This window comes from Suncus etruscus, chromosome 4 (assembly GCF_024139225.1).
Source record: "Suncus etruscus isolate mSunEtr1 chromosome 4, mSunEtr1.pri.cur, whole genome shotgun sequence".
NCBI lineage: Eukaryota > Metazoa > Chordata > Mammalia > Eulipotyphla > Soricidae > Suncus > Suncus etruscus.
The window spans coordinates 132,642,724-132,662,452 of NC_064851.1; the positions used below are offsets into that span (position 1 = coordinate 132,642,724).

Genomic DNA, 19,729 nt, shown 5'->3' on the forward strand with positions numbered 1-19,729 from the left:
GAGGAGGGGAAGGAGGAGGAGGAGAAGGAGAAGAAAAAAGGAGGAGAAGGAGGAGAAAGAGGAGGGGAGGAGGGGGAGAAGAAGAAGGAAGATGAGGAGAGGGGGAGAAGGAAGGGGAGGAGGAGAAGAGAAGGAAAAAGAAGGACAAGGGGGAGGAGGAGGAGAAGAGAAGAAAAGAAGATGAAGAAGAAAGAGAAAAGAAGAAAAAGAAAAGAAGATGAAGATGATTGCCCCTTATGCCTGGGACTCCTAAAAACCCTCTACTTCAGAGCCATCAATTCTTGGCTCTTCCTTTATTCCAGGGGTCTCAAACTTGCTGCCCACGGGCCATTTGTGGCCCTCTGTACAACATTTTGTGGCCCGCGGCCAGCCTTCAAATATTGTAGTATTTGCGATTGTTCACTTACCGAATAATCACAATAAAAATCGCATTAGTAAGAAAAAAATTGCATTAAACATTCGCATACTCGGGCTGGGAAGGTGGCGCTAGAGGTAAGGTGTCTGCCTTGCAAGCGCTAGCCAAGGAACGGACCGTGGTTCGATCCCCCAGTGTCCCATATGGTCCCCCCAAGCCAGGGGCGATTTCTGAGCACATAGCCAGGAGTAACCCCTGAGCGTCAAACGGGTGTGACCCAAAAACCAAAAAAAAAAAAAAAAAACATTCGCATACTCCAAGCAGTTCTGTTCAGGGTATGCAAATGTTTAATGCGATTTTTTGCTATTTTTTCTTACTAATGCGATTTTTTATTGCGAATATTTGGTAAGTGAGTAATCGCGAATACTTTGCGCCTAGCGCACACATCCACGGCTCCTGCCCACTGTCCATTGCATTATCCGAGGCCTAAGGGAGAGAAGGGAGAGAAGTTTATTACAGAATTAGATTTTGTCATACCTTCATCATGACTTCATCAAAGCCTGCAGTGAAGAGAAAGATTGATGACAAGCACAGACAATTTTAGGAAAAGTGGGAGACACAGTATGTCTTTGTTGAGCATAGGGGCATCTCCACGTCTTATTTGCTCAGAGAAAGTTGAAGTGCACAAGGAATACAACTTGAAACGATATTATTCAACTAAACATGCTGAGGAATGTGCAAAATATCAAGGAAATGAGAGAGCCAAGCGGGTTGCCAGTCTTAATGAGGTTGCCTGTCTAATGAGGCAACAAGATTTTTTCAAGAAAGCAACCAAAGAGAATGTTGCATCAGTCGAAGCTAATTACATGGTTAGTGAGATGATTGCTAAGGCAGGGAAACCATTCACAGAAGGAGAGTTTGTTAAAAAATGTATGTTGGGGCTGGGAAGGTGGCGCTAGAGGTAAGGTGTCTGCCTTGCAAGCGCTAGCGTAGGACAGACCGTGGTTCGATCCCCCGGCGTCCCATATGGTCCCCCTAAGCCAGGAGCGATTTCTGAGCGCATAGCCAGGAGTAACCCCTGAGCGTCAAACGGGTATGGGCCAAAAACCAAAAAAAAAAAAAAAAAAAAGAATGTATGTTACAGGCTGCAAGTATTATCTGTCCGGAAAAGAAAGGTCAGTTTAGAAAAATCAGCCTTTCTGCCAACAGTGTGGCAGAGCGCATTTCTGACATGTCAAGTGACATTTATCATCAACTGTGTGAGAAAGCCAAATGTTTTGATGCATATTCAGTTGCTCTTGACAAGGGCACAGATATAACAGACACTGTGCAGCTCACAGTTTATGTCTGTGGTATTGATTGGGGGACCATATGGGACGCCGGGGGATCGAACTGCTGAGGTTCTCTGCTCCTAAAAAGGAACACACTATCATTATACCCTGTGAACCTGCTTAGATCAAACATGTCTGTGAGTGAGCTCCTAAACTTCTAGGGTTACAGAGTTAGAGCCCCAATCCTCTGCCCCATGACAATTCTACCCCAGGGCTTCAGTCTTACTTCCAATGTTGCTCTCCCAGGCAATCTGCCCAGGCACTGGACTTATTCTTGCTCTGCACCGTTGCCCATTGGTGCCAATTTACTTGCTGGAGAAGAGGGGCTTTACCTCTCCCTTGCACCCCTAAACCCCGTTTCTCCAGGGTTTCCCACCTTTTCCAAACCCTGTTTATCTCTCAGCTCTCTGACGGACTCAGATGTTAGGAGTCAGAACACAATGTATGATTTTCATGATCTCTGATTGATGGTGCCTTTTCCTTTTTAAAGTAATCACTTCCGGGCTGGAGAAATAGCATGGAGGTAAGGCGTTTGCCTTGCATGCAGAAGGACGGTGGTTCGAATCCGGGCATCCCATATGGTCCCCTGTGCCTGCCAGGGGCGATTTCTGAGCATATAGCTAGGAGTAACCCCTGAGCGCTGCCAGGTGTGACCCAAAAACAAACAAAAAAAAGTAATCACTTCCAAATCACGCTTGCGAGAGCCTTTTAGTGTTATTTTTGTTAATTTATATTTTTTTCCTCTGGGTTTTTTAATCTAAAAATGGGGGAAGGAAATTTGTTAGTAGAGGACCCTGGGGAAAAACAGACAGAAGCAGCTGAGACTTGACTTTAAAAGAAAATAAAAGTGGATTGAGAGTCCTGAAGATGTTACAGGAATCTGGCACCTGTTTTTATTCATGATCCTTTTTCAATACCTCACAGAATCTTGTGAGGAAAGAAAAAAAACTTTTCCAAGAAGTCTTCCAGACATTGGGAAAGGAGCTATATTCACCCCCCAAGAAAGCTTCAAGGGATTCAGGCATATCGACCGAAGTGGAGATGATGCTCATGTCCTGCAGTGAGGCTATCACACCCCATTTTGGCCAGACAGAATCTGTAAGGACAATGAACTCAAGGCAATGTTCTGGTGAGCGAGAGATCTGGGGATGAACAGATATATTTCAGGGGTGCTTTTTTTTTTACACATCATTCAGGGGTCTCAAACTCAATTTAAGTCGGGGTGATCCTTGAGTGTAGTCAGTAGTTAAGCCTTGAACATTGGGGGGGGGGGTGACCCAAACAACTAAAACAAAACAAAACAAAAAAAGATTACTCTAGGGCAGGGCCACAAAATGTTGTACGGAGGGCCGCAAACTACCCGCGGGCCGCGAGTTTGAGACCCCTGATCAGCGCTGGTTGGGGACGGAATAATAGCTTAACGTGACCCCATTAGCCAGGCCTTCTGGAAGTTTCTAAACTTGGGGGCCGGTTGAGCCCTGGAAGCCTTGGAGGAGAGTAATTGCCTTTTCTCTGCCACCGTGCCTTTGTCTGGGCGTAGGGGAAGGGAAGACTCTGGCTTCACCGCTCCGCCAGGGGGCAGGAGAAGTCACATCGAAAGGAATCTAAGAGCGGGGGGAAGCCCAAAATTTCCCCAAAACTGTTCCTCTGCAGGAAACTAAATCCTCCAGCCGTGGCGTCCTAGGCGCCCGCCCCGAGGCGGCACCCTCCGCCCGCCGCCTTCCCCTGAGCCCCCGGCCTTGCCCGTCGCTCTCCGAGCGCTTCTCGGCCCCGCCGTGCTGTCCCAGCTCCTGCACCGGGGTCCCCGGCCCCCAAGATGAAGCTCCAGCTGCTGCTGGCGCTGCTGCTCTTGCACCACGCGCTGGAGGACGGTGAGTGACTCGGGTCGGGGCCCCCAGATCGGGACTTTTCTCGAACCTCAGGCCCCCACGCTCGCCCCGCTCTGGCTTCCTAGGTCTCCAACCAGCTCCTCTAATTTAGTATTTATTTATTGGGCCACACCCGGTGGCGCTCAGGGGTTCCTCCTGCTCTAGCTCAGAAATCGCTCCTGGCAGGCTCGGGGGACCAGATGGGATGCCGGGATTCGAACCACCGTCCTTCTGCATGCAAGGCCAGTGCACTCCCTCCATGCCATCTCTCCGACCCCTCTCTTCTAATTTCTTGACTAACCGAACCTCGGGCCGATCCTGACCCCGTGCACCTGCCCCTCCTATGGGCTGTCTGTACCTGACCCCGTTTCCTGGGCCCTCCTCCTCCCCACCAGCTTGCCGGCAGCTGCTCGGCCCTGGGGAATCCGGCCGGACTCGCTCCCGCCTGACGTCCCGTCGCGAGCATCTCCTGCCGGAGCCTGGCCCAGCCCCAGTGTCCACGTGTCGGCGCGGGAGGCGGAGAGGATGCTGCGGGCGGATGCTAGCCCGGCACCAGGCAGCTCCGCGTCCCAGGGCAGGGCAGGGCAGGGCGAGGGCGGCTGCCACCTCAGCAAGGCGAGGGCTCCTCCTCCGGCTAACGAAGCGATCTCCCGCCCTTGTGGATTGATTTTATTTTATTTCTAATGTTAAGTCCAGGAGAACGATGCGCCGATCAAAGACACCAAGACCACAATCTCTCATGCAATAGCAGAGGGTTTATTTTTCTTACAAGCATGCAGGGGCTGTTAGAATCCAGCATAAGCCAGAATCTGCCAGCCCTGAACCATGAGCTTACAAGCTATATATAGTATTTTAAACAATAGAAAGGTACAGTAGATTGATTTGCTTTAGGAAGTACATGACATCTGGCATTTTCCCACAATTGTGAAGGGGGGTGGGTAATCAGGGCAGTCAGGAAACTCCCAGAATTGTCATGGATGCCTGTACGACCCCAGTGTTTTTGAGGGCCACGTCTAGCCCACTTTCCTGTCCTTGCCTGATGGCTGTTTCAAGCTTCCTTTACATTCCCCCCTTTTCTTTTGTTTGATCTCTAATCCTAGAGATCTGGGTTGTTTGATTAAGTGCCTTATATTGCTGCCTAGTAATCATTAGGTTCTATAGTCAGTAATAGCAGCAGGAGCACAAGCGGGCCTGTAATGGCAGACATTAGAGTTGTTAGCCAGGGGGACTACTTGAACCAGGACTGAAACCAATTGTTTTGAACCCGGAATTTTTGTTTTAGCCTTTCTTGAAGGGGGGTGGGTGATTACTGATTTGATTGGCCCCCCTTAAGAGCGCAGTTAATTAGCACACAATAATGGAAGGTCAAATTAAAAACTTCAAGGGCAATGCAAGGCATTTCTCTTGCCTGACCCCTTCCCCAGCTGCTTTTTAAAAAGTGTGATTTACTACTAATCTGGTTATTACGATTCAGTTCCAACTGGAAGGGAGCTTCCAGTATGCCTGACCGGTGGTTTTACAGTCCCATGCTGTCATCTGGTACAGTAGGTGATCTTCATTTTGCCCCGGTCCAGGAAGTTGAGTCAGATGGATATGCAGGGGGGGGTCCTTTGTAGTCTGTCCAGGCCACTGACCATTCAAGCTGCGGGCTTCTGAGAAGTATCTGAAAAAGACTTATGAAGAGGTTTCCCGGGGGGTTTCTTACTTGTTCTGTATTTAAGGTTTTTTACACCTAGTGTGTAACAATTAATGATAACACAAGTTAAACAACAGAAATTAAAGCATTATAGCATTATTAACAAACAGCTCTGAATTATTTTTAGTTAGACTAATGCTTACATTTGTAATTTATGATCTGTTTCAGTACAATTAATAAAAAATGCTTTTACACCTAGGTTACTTTACTTTAATTATAAAAATTATTTTTCTCTCCACCTTCACCTTGCACCTTACTAGATATTTGAAAAAATTTTGGCTCCTTCCTTTGCATAAACACAATATTACTGGAGAAATCTCCATTTGGGGCACTCCCAATACTCACAGAATTTTTGAGGATAGGGTGGGGACACAGCAGATTTGTCACGTTACAGTTACTTAGGCTAGGCTGATGTAAGAACGAGTTGGTTCTCGGATGGCTGTTGTCTTCTCACCCACTGCAGGATTTTCCTAGAAGTAGCCTGTTCCACTCCTCTTCAGGGTTGGAAGAGACTCTGACCTCAAGTTCTTTCTTGAGACTGAGGGTGAGGGTGAGAGTGGTCGTGGCCAGTTAGTGCAGGTTCAGAAATCTCCCATTTCCTTTTTCAGGCCATTCATCTTGATGTTTTCCTGGTTTTGTTAGCCAGATGCCTAACGGTGCCTGCTTGTCACACCACCTTAAGCCTGATTATTTCCCCAAAAGAGGGCTTTGGGGTTCCCTTATTAATTTTAAGATTTCTTGTTTGCACGGGGATTACTTCTCATGCAGAGAGGAAATTTACCTGTTTGTATTTCATGCAAAGCAAACTGATGCCATGACATAAAAATGATATTAAAAGGTGCTAGGACGAGAGAAAAAGCAAATGTTACTTAATTTTGCACAGAAAATTCTAAACCTGATTATTGTCTGGAGGCTTTTACAATAAGATTTACAAAGTTCCTTGTGATACACTTATTAATATTCTTGGCAGTAAATAAATTTACATACAGAGAGTAGAAGTTTGCTTATTCTTCTGGACTTAGCTTAAAGCAGAAAACATATTAGACACCAGCAATTTAGCAATTTATATTTTACAAAATTTTCTGGCAGACTTTAGACCTTTTTTAAAAAAATTTACAATTAACAATTACTATATTTTTAAACACCTTTAAACTGAACTTCAATATTTTAAATTTTTGATTATTTTTTTAAAACCTTTATATATATATATTTTAGGTATTTATAATACCTCATTATTATTTCATTTTCACCTAACAACATATGAACACTATAACATGGTTTAAAACATTTAAAATTATTTTGCACAAAACATTGGCTAATTCCTGATTTAGAGGCATTTTAATAATACTAATAATAATAATTATCATTATTATTATCATCCGACTTAATCTGATAGTTTCTTTTTTAGTACACCTCCTTAGTTCCTTTTACACATTTTTAAATTTTTTTCTTTCTAAATTCACTTTACAAATTTCCTTTAGTTTTACCAACTGGCTACTCTTTTTCAGAGTTTTATTTTTTTTCAGTATTAAATTTATATCTTTTTATTTTGCATAACCACATATTTTCCTACATAAATAATATTTGATAAGACTTTTAATTAAAACATTAAACAAATTTTTAAAAGCTATGCTTTAGACCAAAGCAAAACATAAATTTTTTTAAAAGTATTTTAAATTTACAATTTAGAGGAGTTATAGTTTTTAAAGTTTGATTTTTTTTTACTCAATTTTAATTACTTTACTTTTCTGAACAACTTAGTACATTATTCAAAATGGTTTTTTGTTTTTTTAACTATTTCAAACATAGCATTTTGCAGTTTTTAAAAATTTATTTTACAATTTTTTACTACTTTATAACTTATCATAGGTTCAAATGAGTTTACTACAAATATACCCTGTTTATTGATTAAAATGCCAAATTTATGACAGTGTCCAGAACATATTATATTTTAAATTCCAGTTACCAAGTTACTTAAGCTTTACAAGATGCAACTTCAGCAAATGAGAGGTAGGTATTGTAACCATTCAAGCACTACAGTATAACTTAAGTTATAAAAACCTTAGAGATATTAAATATGACTAATTTTACTTTAATTTTAAAAGGTCTGCACTTTATACAAATACCTAAAACTTTTATTTCTTTTATTTTTCCCAATTAGAAAACAAATTGCTAGAATTACTTTTATCTGACAGGACCAAATTTTCTTTGTTACACTTAGTAAAGACAATCTAGGCATTTTTACATTAAGACCTTAAAACTACATTAAATTTTATATTGTTATCTAGATTTAGGCATTTCAACAATATTAAGCGTTCACAAGATTAACAATATTATCAAAATGCTAACCACAACATTTTTCACACAGTTTTGGCCTTTTAAAATTAATATTATTTTTAACAGACATAGAAATACAAAAATTTGTATTATTCCCACATTACAATGCTGTTGGAACCTGTTTCTGAACTGATTGATAATTTCTTAGAGTTGGTGAAATTCCTTATGGCAGGTGGCATTTTCCAGTCTGTATTAGAACTTAGTTTCATCAGAAAAGTTAATTACAATAATTTGCAACATTTTCCACCAAATTATTCATTCTAAGAAACCTTTAAGTCGGAGGAATTTTTCAAAGAGATTTAAAGACCCAATTTTTCCTTCTGGACTCCCAGCCACTCCCAATTTCTTCTTCGATATGTAAACCAGGGGGGGGAAGGGAGTTTGGTAAGTTTTCCTTTCTTGGATAAGCTCCAGTAAAGAATTTTTTTAACTGACTAATTTCTTAGCTTCCCAGCCAGAAGCAACAAGACGGCAGCTCCCAAGATTTTTCTGATTTTTACCTTTTGGCTGAGGTGTTTAGTTACAAAGTCCAGCCCCTCCAGGACAAATTTAAGTCCTGCTGGCCAGCAAAGAGGCAGAGTTTGCGACCACCACCTTGCCCTGTCCCTAACAGAGCCTGCCTTGAAATACAAAAACACAACGAAACAGAAAATAACAAGGAAGTATAGAAATTGCCACTCAACACCAATTTTTGCACCTCTGGGAAGTTTTCCAGCAAGAGACCTTGGACTGAGCAGTCTGAGCCTGCTTCATGGTTGACTGAGAAAAGGCAATAGATAATAACAATTAAGAAATCAATTATCACACAAATTCCCCACACATTTTGCCAAGCACTTCACCACTCACACTGACCGGTCTTCACTCTCACGTTAAAATTTACAAATTTCTTTTGCTCTCTGGGCCATGCCCAATGAACTCCACACCTCTCCAGGACTGGGAGGGATTTTTCCCTCACTGAGTAACTTCCAGTTTTTGAAGAGAGAGACAGGAGAAAATGAACCAGAGAAGTGGAAAGCCAAAAAATAAACCAAAACTAAAAATGAGATCAAAATGAAATCAAACCAACCTGAAGGATCTGCGAAGGGCTCACACCCACTTTGGAAAGCCCGGCCGGGACTTGCACTGATCCTTGGAGCTCCGTGGAGTCTCCTACGTTTGGAGCCAAGATTTCTGTTCCCTGCTGAGGAGGCCTCGCCCGACCTCCTCCCTGATGAGAAGGGCCCCTCTGGCCACTTTTCCCTAGGGCTCCTCAATAAAACCAAGTCACACAAGACAAGGAGAAACAACTCACACAAAACGGTAACAGACAGACAGACAAACAGAATCTGACCTAGGTCCCGATACTTGGGCAGTTTACCAATGTATACCCCACTAAGGGTCATACATACAGAAGGGCTCCCGAGCGTCCTCGGGATCCCCAAACCTCACTGAGGCGTCCCTCAGATCTGTGACCTGCGGCCCCCTAGACACGTCTGTCAGCCGCCACCGAGAACCCTCACGGGCTCGTACGGCAGTCACACTGCCCACACCAAGTGCACATTTTACCTCCTAGGCGCCGGTTTTCTCAAAACCCCGAGGTGAAGCGTTGATGTCCCTGAACAGGCATGAATATCTCGCTGGGGCCTCCAAATGTTAAGTCCAGGAGAACGATGCGCCGATCAAAGACACCAAGACCACAATCTCTCATGCAATAGCAGAGGGTTTATTTTTCTTACAAGCATGCAGGGGCTGTTAGAATCCAGCATAAGCCAGAATCTGCCAGCCCTGAACCATGAGCTTACAAGCTATATATAGTATTTTAAACAATAGAAAGGTACAGTAGATTGATTTGCTTTAGGAAGTACATGACATCTGGCATTTTCCCACAATTGTGAAGGGGGGTGGGTAATCAGGGCAGTCAGGAAACTCCCAGAATTGTCATGGATGCCTGTACGACCCCAGTGTTTTTGAGGGCCACGTCTAGCCCACTTTCCTGTCCTTGCCTGATGGCTGTTTCAAGCTTCCTTTACACTATTTCTATTTTTGATTTTATTATTTTTATTATTTTATTTTACTTTTTATTTTTATTTATTTATTTTTTTGGGGGGGGTCACACCCGGCAGCGCTCAGTGGGTTACTCCTGGCTCTATGCTCAGAAGTCCCTCCTGGCAGGCCCGGGGGACCATATGGGATGCCGGGATTTGAACCACCGACCTTCTGCATGCAAACACTTTACCTCCATGCTATCTCTCCGGGCCCTTATTTTATTTTTGGTTTTTGGGTCACATCCGGCAGCGTTCAGAGGTTCCTCCTGGTTCTACGCTCAGAAATCGCTCCTGGCAGGCTCCGGGGACCATATGGGATGCTGAGACTCGAACCACCGTCCTTCTGCATGCAGGGCAAACGTTCTACCTCCATGCTATTTGTCCGGCCAGGTGGATTTATTTTATATACCACCTTAGACATAGATCCGGAAAGATGCACTTAAATTCTAGCCACAGCGCTAGAGGTAAGGTGTCTGCCTTGCAAGCGCTAGCCAAGGAAGGACCGCGGTTCGATCCCCCAGTGTCCCATATGGTCCCCCCAAGCCAGGGGCGATTTCTGAGCGCATAGCCAGGAGTAACCCCTGAGCGTCAAACGGGTGTGGCCCCGCAAAAAAAAAAATTCTAGCCACAGATCTTTCTTTACATGAAGCCTCAAAAATGATATCAAACCCGTTTGTTACACACTTGATCCATTTGGGTGGGCTAAAAATAAGTGAAGAAGCAGCACTATTTTTTGTTTGTTTATTTTGGGGCCACACCCGGCGGCACTCAGGGGTTACTCCTGGCTCTGTGCTCAGAAATCGCTCCTGGCAGGCATGGGAGACCATATGAGATGCTAAGGATCCAGCCTGGGCCGTTCTGGGTCAGCACAGTACAAGGCAAACGCCCTACCGCTGTGTTATCGCTCCAATCTCGAAGCAGCACTTTTGCACAGATTATGGGAGTATCCCGGGCACGCTCTATTGTGTAGATTTGGGGACACGGGGGTCTCAGGTTTTTGCCTTTTGTTTTGGGGGGAGGTTGGGCACAGCCAGAGGTGCTCAGAGTTTGCTTACTCTGGACTCTGCGCTCAGGGGTCACTCCTGGGGGTGGGGCTAGGGTGGTTAAATGGTATGCCTGGGATGAAAACTGTGCCACCCTCACAGGGCCAGGTGTTTGTTGTTGTTGTTGTTGTTGTTTTGGTTTGGTTTTTGGTTTTTGGGTCACACCTGGCGGCGCTCAGGAGTTACTCCTGGCTCTGCGCTCAGAAGTCTCTCCTGGCAGGCTTGGGGGACCATATGGGATGCCTGGATTCAAACCGGGTCCGTCCTGTGTTGGCCACGTGCAAGGCAAAAGCCTTATCTCTGTGCGATTGCTCCAGCCCCCAAGGGCCAGGTTTTAAGTGTGTGCCCCCCCCCCCGTGTCTCCCCAGGCTCACATGTCATTAGTGTATCTGTGTCTCAGTAATACTGTAAGCATTTGTTTTGTTGGCTCCATTATTTATTCCATTGATGTAGTTACCACAGTTCAGTTTGCATCGGGTACATCCTGATATTCTGAAATTCCCCTTGGAATTCCACAGTAATGGCCTCAAGTTTTTGTTTACTTTTGGCTGAAAAGCAGCCTTTTCTGTGCCAGCTCCACCTGGCTCATATTTTATGTACTGCTCCATCCCCACTAGCCTTTGCGTGGAAATGAAAAATTTTCAAATACCCTTCCCCTTTCCTCAAATGCCACCTTCAAATTTGCAAAGTTCAAAAATGTTGGTGGCACAGGAAGATACAGATTATTAAACCTGGGGGGAGGGGCATGAGGGGGTATTGAACCTTGGGTACTCTTTGCTGAGAGGTATTTAAGTTTAAGTTTAAGCCCTGAGATGTAATATATGATTTGGACATCATTTTAGCAAGGACCGCTGGAAAAGTCATGTTTTTTTTTGTTTTGTTTTGTTTTTGTTTTTGTTTTTGGGCCACACCCGGTAGTGCTCAGGGGTTATTCCTGGCTGTCTGCTCAGAAATAGCTCCTGGCAGGCACGGAGGACCATATGGGACACCAGGATTCGAACCAACCACCTTAGGCTCTGGATCGGCTGCTTGCAAAGCAAGCACCGCTGTGCTATCTCTCCAGGTCCGAAAAGTCATGTTTGATGTCATTTGTGAACAAGGCAAGAGAAGGTCAACACAAAAATTTCCAATGGCTGCTCACTTGATTATACAACTATCTTGTATATTCCCAAGATACTTGGCTTTGGGATGATGCTTTAACCTCTGCCTCCTGTAGATTTTCTGGCCCATATGATCTCAGATATGAGAACTATCAAATTTGTCTGAGTCACTTGGTATCTATTTTAAGTCAACTGTTTCTATCAGGGACCCAGAGTTAGCACATCGGGTAAGGTGTTTGCTTTACACGTAGACAGATGTGGGTTCGACCCCTGACATCCATATGGTTCCCAGAGCCTGCCAGGTGCAATTTCTTTTTTTCTTTTTTTTTTTTGTTTTTTTTCGGGCCACACCCGTTTGACGCTCAGGGGTTACTCCTGGCTAAGCGCTCAGAAATTGCCCCTGGCTTGGGGGGACCATATGGGACACCGGGGGATTGAACCATGGTCCTTCCTTGGCTAGCACTTGCAAGGCAGACACCTTACCTCTAGCACCACCTCTCCTGCCCCGCCAGGTGCAATTTCTGAGCGTAGAGCCAGAAGTAACCCCTGAGTGCTGCCTGGTATGTTTTGGTATGGCCTCAAAACAAAACAAAAAAGAAAAGAAAAGTTACTATCAAATTCAAACAGAAAATATGGATGAGGTCATCAGAGAATGTTGACTACAAATGGATCATTTTATGAGGTATAACTTTTATGAATTTTGTGTGCAGTTGGTCTGTTTGTTTTGGCTTTTTGTGCCACACGTGGCAGCGCTCAAGGGTTACTCCTGGCTAAAATCGCTCCTGGAAGGCTCAGAGGGCCATATGGGATGCTAGGAATCGAATCCAGGTCTGTCCTGCATCGACTGTGTGAAAGGCAAATGCCCTACCACTGTGTTATCTCTCAGGACCCTGTTTTTGTCTTTTTTGTTTGTTTGTTTGTTTTTTTCGGGCCACACCCATTTGATGCTCAGGGGTTACTCCTGGCTAAGTGCTCAGAAATTGCCCCTGGCTTGGGGGGACCATATGGGATGCCGGGGGATCGAACCGCGGTCCTTCCTTGGCTAGCGCTTGCAAAGCAGATACCTTACCTCTAGCGCCACCTTGCCAGCCCCCTGTTTTTGTCTTTTAAAGTGAGGGGCTGAGGAGGGGGCCTCAAAGGACCAAGAGCACATGCTTGGCATAATACAGAAGGCCTGGCTTTGATTTATGGACCTGCAGGGTCACCTAAGCATCAACTGTGTGGCCCCAAAACAAATCAAAGTACAAAAGTAGAATTTCTGTGTACACATATAAAAGTTAAAACATAGAGAATAAAATAGTAAGAACTCACTAGAAAAATTAAATCTTTATTATGTTATGCAACTGTTTCCCTAAATCTACCAGGAAGGGGTTTCTGTTGTGAGTTTACCCATGGCTACCTGGGACCGCGAAACATGAAAGAAAGTGACTTTTAGGGAAAACCATTTGCATCCCTTTTCCTGTGGAAATAAAGGCCATGAAAGTATTACTGCATTACAGCGCATGCCAAGGACCGCAGCCTATGATTCACCAGTCTCACTGCCTCTCCACTTTCCAGGTCACATCTAGCAGAGGCCTTCTAATTCTAAAATGCTTGGAATTTTTTTTGGTGTATTCTTTGGGTCACACCCAGTGGAACTCGGGCTTACTCTTGGCTCTGCACTCAGGGATCATTCTTGGCGAATTCAGGGTGTGGGGTGTGGGAAATCAAACCTGAGTTGGTTAAATGCAAGGCTAGTGCTCTACCCACTGTATTGATATTTTTAAAAGCAATATCACTTTCATGAGGAGTGGAACATTAATATATACTTTCATGGAAGAGTGAGATGTGGAAACATTTACTTTAAAGCCTGAGATCCTATTTAGAATCAGAAGGGGCTCTCATTTGATTTTCATCATTTGTATGGAATAAGGAGTGTGACTGCTGCATTTCCTGATGTGGTGCTACTGTTACTTCATTAAAACGACTAAAATATCAGCCAGAGAGATAGAATGGGGATCAGGGCACATGCCATGCTTGCAAGACCCAATTTAATCTTGTGAACCACATGGAAGCTGGGTGTAACCCTGGATGCCTGAAGCATTGCCAAAGGTGGCTTAGGCAGTTCCCAGCAGCACTGCATCCTCTGTCCTCCCCTTCCCCACACTGAATTGTTTTTCTGTGGCCAAGAATCCCTGAAAGTAGCCCCTTGGCCCTCTGAACCCTCCACCTCAAGTAAGATAAAACAATAGATACTTTACTTGTGGCTACTCAATATTTGGAACAAATAATGTAACAGGAACTTTAAAAATAATTGCGATAGTGGGCTGGAGAGATAGCACAGCAGTAGGGTGTTTTCCTTGCACACAGATGGATGGAGTTATCCCATATAGCCCCCTGAGCCTGCCAGAAGTGATTTCTGAGTGCAGAGCCAGGAGTAAACCCTGAGCACAACAAAAATCAAAAACCAAAAAAAAAAAAAAAAAAGCGGTGGCACAAGCAGTAAGGCATCTGCTTGCCCGAGCTAGCCTAGATGAACCACAGTTCAAACCCCCCCACCCCCCCGCCCCCGGCGTCCCATATGGTCCCCCAAGCCAGGAACGATTTCTGAGTGGATAGTCAGGAGTAACCCCTGAGTGTCACCAGGTGTGGCCCCCCCAAAAATACAAAAAAATGTATATGTATTTATTTATTTTATTTATTTATTGGCCATATCCAATAGGACCTACTCCTGGCTCTTTGCTCAGGAATCATTCTTTTTTTGTTTGTTTGTTTGTTTTTTTGGTTTTTGGGCCACACCTAGTAACGCTCAGGGGTTACTCCTGGCTATGCGCTCAGAAGTTGCTCCTGGCTTGGGGGACCATATGGGACACCGGGGGATCGAACCGCGGTCCGTCCAAGGCTAGCGCAGGCAAGGCAGGCACCTTACCTCTAGCGCCACCGCCCGGCCCAGGAATCATTCTTTTTTTTTTTTTTTTTTTTTGGGGGGCCACACCCTGTGACGCTCAGGGGTTACTCCTGGCTATGCGCTCAGAAGTTGCTCCTGGCTTCTTGGGGGACCATATGGGACGCCGGGGGATCGAACCGCGGTCCGTCCTAGGCTAGCGCAGGCAAGGCAGGCACCTTACCTCCAGCGCCACCGCCCGGCCCCCCAGGAATCATTCTTAAAAGAGCTGCAGGGACCATATGCAATGCCAGGGAACAAACTTAGTTGGGCTGTATGTAAGCCAAGCATGCTACCTGCTATATTATCTCTCCTTCTGGCCCCAGGAAAATTATTTTTTTACTTTTGTCTGGTTGAATTTACTCCTGAGGGGACAGAGAGATAACATGGAGGTAAGGCCTTTGCCTTTTATGCAGAAGGATGGTGGTTCGAATCACGGCATCCCTTATGGTCCCCTAAGCCTGCCAGGAGTGATTTCTGAGCATAGAGCCAGGAGTAAGTAACCCCTGAGCGCTGCTGGGTGTGAAACCTTGATTAATTCTAATTTTCTCTAGTGCTTGTTATCAGTTTATTCTGGATTCCATTTTTTGAAAAAGATTCTGTTTCCAGGAGAGCTAAAGAGATGCATTTTGATGTAAAGGTATTCGTTATGATGAATGCAAAGATAGAAACCCTGTGTTGAATAAAAGTGAATAGTTGAATAATAGTGAACATCCCTGTCTTATGCCTGATCTTAGAGAAAAGGCTTTCTGTTTTGCCCCAAGTATGATGCTAGCTGTGAGTTTGATTTATGGCCTTTACCATTTTGAGATAAGTTCCTTATACCCCCCCATTTTATTGAGGCATTTTATCATAAATGGATGTTGACTTTTCTTGAATGTTTCTCTTCACCTATTAACATGCTTTTGTGATTTGTATCTTTCCTTTTATTAACATGTGTCACATTAATATACTTGCATATATTGGACCAAGCTTATATCCCTAGAATAAATCCTATTTGGCTATGATAGGATCCTTATAAAGTACTGGTGAGTTGGCCTACAGAATTAAATCTGCCAATGGTGAAATAGGGAGAGGAAGAGAAGATAAATGGGGCCAGAGAAATAGTACAGGGGTTAAGGTACTTGTCTTGTATCACACCAATCTGGTTTGAAATCCTTCGATCAAATATGATCCTCTGAGCACTCAAGGGGTCATGTCTGAGCACTGAGCCAGGTATGCACTCCCCATCCCACAGAGTAAGAAAGAAATGGTGAGAGGGTATTATGGAGTAGGTTTTGAGGAATAGATTAAGAAAAAGTTTATCTTTTTCAAGTCCCCAGTGCTATTACTTTTCTGCCTTCCCAGCTTGGTTTTTAGAAAAGTGCATGAATTTCTGTAGGATGCTTCCATGAGGAATGGAAAAAAGAGGGGACATTTTTATGTTAATGTAACTCAGGGGACAGGAATGCCCTGAGCTACTTAGCAAATTTTAATGGGGTAGTCTTGAAACTAACATCACTTCCATTTTCCCTCAATTGCTTTTGGGAAGAAAAGCCCATATAGCACAAGGTCTTTGATGTCTATGAGAGTATTTGCGGTAAGCTGTTGGGGATTTCCTGAGTTTTCTCCTTTGGCATAATTTTATAGGAATAGAGAGGTCACAAAGTAAAGTTACCTTGAATGAGTAAGAACCCATGGCTGTTCTGCTTAAGGGGAAGTAAGTATTATGGTTTTTCCTTCTGCTTCTTGCTTTGCAACCTTTGCACATTTGTTTTGGAGCTGCACTTTGGACCATTGGAAAAGGATCACTATCCTTCCTTGAGAAGGCCATACCATCCACGGCATCAGATTTTATTTGACTTGGAACTCCTTGTTGAAGCCTGGACATAGCAAACAAAGAAACCACTCAGACAGTGGTGCAGTGCATAAATAAGATTTGTGGGAGTGAAATAAAACTGCTACAAAAAACTAATCTCTAATAGTGGGAATCTCTAGGGCAACACAATGACCAGAGCAAACACTGAACTTGATTTCTAGGTGATTTCTCAATATTTTCATAGTACCTAGGGTAAGCTCCTGGTCATCGGTGATTTCAATTTGCTTCTTTTGTGAATTAAAAATAATTACTGCATTGTCTCCCATAAATTTCTCATGGAGCTCCCTGAGAGATGTGATCATGAGATAATCCCAAATAGTATTCAGCTAACATCATGGGTCAGACAATTCTCTCAGCGTTTTAACCATATTGATTTATTTATAGCAGTCTGTGAGTTAGTCATTATTACGCTCTTATCCTCAACTGATGTATCAGAAACTAAGACTGGAAGTCATTTCTACATTCAGATGTGTAGTAAACGGCAACCAGGACTTATAGTCAATAATGAAATTTAATAGTTCATGAATTCTATAAAACTTAGTAGTGATATGTAGTAATATTCTCAGAATGCTACGGAAATGTACTTTTTTTTTTTTTTTTTTTTTTTTTTTTTTTTGGTTTTTGGGTCACACCCGGCGGTGCTCAGGGGTTACTCCTGGCTGTCTGCTCAGAAATAGCTCCTGGCAGGCACTGGGGACCATATGGGACACCGGGATTCAAACCAACCACCTTTAGTCCTGGATCGGCTGCTTGCAAGGCAAACTCCGCTGTGCTATCTCTCCGGGCCCTCAATATAAATTCTTACTTTCTTAGTCCTTTGGAAAATAATTTACAATGGTTAGCCTTTTTTTGTTTGTTTGTTTGTTTTTGGGCCACGCCCGGTGACACTCAGGGGTTACTCCTGGCTATGTGCTCAGAAATTGCTCTTGGCTTGGGGGACCATATGGGACACTGAGGGATCGAACTGCGGTCTGACGTAGATCAGCCGTGTGCAAGGCAAACGCTCTACTGTTGGGCCACTGCTCTGGTCCCTAGACTAATTTTTTTTTAATTTAAGATATAGAATATCAGAATTACTTAATCTTTTTTTTTTTTTTTTTTTTTTTGGTTTTTGGGCCACACCCAGTAACGCTCAGGGGTTACTCCTGGCTATGTGCTCAGAAGTTGCTCCTGGCTTGGGGGACCATATGGGACACCGGGGGGATCGAACCGCGGTCCGTCCAAGGCTAGCGCAGGCAAGGCAGGCACCTTACCTTTAGCGCCACCCGCCCGGCCCCCAGAATTACTTAATCTTAAAGCTCTCTAAGTGTCTCTAGGATTACCAGATCATCAAATTTAATTTAGCATCTATTACCATCAAGCCATGGACCAATTCCAAGGGCAGGAAGCTGGACCAGTTATATACAACTTTGAACTGTGTGTTCTCTTTTTTTTTTTGTTTTTGTTTTTGTTTTTGTTTTGAGCCACGGGTTACTCCTGGCTGTATGCTCAGAAATAGCTCCTGGCAGGCATGGGGGAACATATGGGACACCGGGATTCGAACCAACAACCTTTGGTCCTGGATCGGCTGCTTGCAAGGCAAACACCGCTGTGCTATCTCTCCGGGCCCTGCTATCTCTCCATGCCCCTGAGGCCTATTCTTTTTTTTTTTTTTTTTTTTTTTTTTTTGGTTTTTGGGCCACACCCGTTTGACGCTCAGGGGTTACTCCTGGCTAAGCGCTCAGAAATCGCCCCTGGCTTGGGGGGACCATATGGGACTCCGGGGGATCGAACCGTGGTCCGTTCCTTGGCTAGCGCTTGCAAGGCAGACACCTTACCTCCAGCGCCACCTACCCGGCCTCTTCACGGAATAAAGAGCTGTTTTCTTCTGAAGCCTGACTTCCTGTTGACTTCCTTCCCACCGCATTCTCCTCAGAACCACTGGCTGAACTGGGTAATAGATGCGTGGTCCGAGCTGGAGGAGAAAGGTCTCATCCTCCATCACTCTATCAGTCAACCTCACCAGGGGCTGACTTGCAACAGAGTACCTCAAGCCTCTATTTCTTTAAGCAGGTGGGCAGACCCTTCCATGCAAAAATTCCACTGAAGGCTCTTCATAGAAAGTTTGACTTGATTTAATATCTAAATGTGCTTGTTTGCAGATTTTGTCTTCCATTGATGAAAATAACACATTTCTGCATTTAAGCAGTAGTTTGGTAGCTCTGAAATGAATCACAAAGACCCTGAGGTTGCTAAGATCAGAAACAGAGCTCAGGGGCATTAATTATGTCCTTTGATGACTGTGTGGAGACATGAAGTGGGTGGGAACCATAGGATTTCATTTTTGTCTGCTAAATTAAATTTTGAGTTTATGCATGAAATATATTGCTGAATCTTTGTGGTGGTTCTATCAGGAAATGTTCTCTTTTTTTTTTTTTTTTTTTTTTTTGTTTTTTGGGCCACACCAGTTACGCTCAGGGGGTTACTCCTGGCTATGCGCTCAGAAGTTGCTCCTGGCTTGGGGGACCATATGGGACACCGGGGGATCGAACCGCGGTCCGTCCAAGGCTAGCGCAGGCAAGGCAAGCACCTTACCTTTAGCGCCACCGCCCGGCCCTGAAATGTTCTCTTTTTAAATTTTTGATTTTTAATTAATTAATTTGGTTTTTTGGGCCACACCCCAGTGATACTCAGGGGTTACTCCTGGCTCTGCACTCAGAAATTGTTCCTGCTTGAGGGACCACATGGGATGACGGGGATCAAACCATGGTCGTCCTGGATTGGCCATGTGCAAGGCAAATGCCCTATCACTGTGCTACCTCTTTGCCCCCCTCCACTTTTATTTAATTTTTGTTTTTGTTTTTTTGGGCCACACCCAGTGATGCTTAGGGGTTACTTCTGGTTCTGCACTCAGCTCAGGCCAGATCAATAGTGCCCCAAAATGTATTTTAAAACTAAAATGAGCCAAGAAAATCATGAGCCCTTATGATCTACCTTCAGTTACACAGACATAGCTGGACTTCTACATTTTCTTCTGGTGGGTCAAAAGAGTTCAACGGACTGAAACAATGGTTTACATGTGGGAGGCCAAGGTTCAGTTTCCAGCATCATATGCCTCCCCACAAATACAAACATGTTTACTACATCCAGAAGATCATGATTATTATTGAAAATAACTTTGACACATGAGGAGAAGGGTATTTGAATATCTGAGG

General features: G+C 44.2%; 1 protein-coding gene across 1 annotated transcript in view; it reads left to right on the forward strand.

Annotated features, from left to right (window-relative positions):
• The first annotated feature begins 1,880 nt into the window (after nt 1-1,880).
• The window catches only part of PDGFRL (platelet derived growth factor receptor like), a 59,313-nt gene continuing 41,464 nt past the window's right edge, over nt 1,881-19,729 (forward strand). Inside the window, 4 exon segments of the mRNA XM_049772694.1 lie at nt 1,881-2,108; nt 2,611-2,784; nt 3,340-3,557; nt 3,950-4,212. Of these exon segments, the coding sequence (XP_049628651.1) occupies nt 1,881-2,108; nt 2,611-2,784; nt 3,340-3,557; nt 3,950-4,212 (883 nt within the window).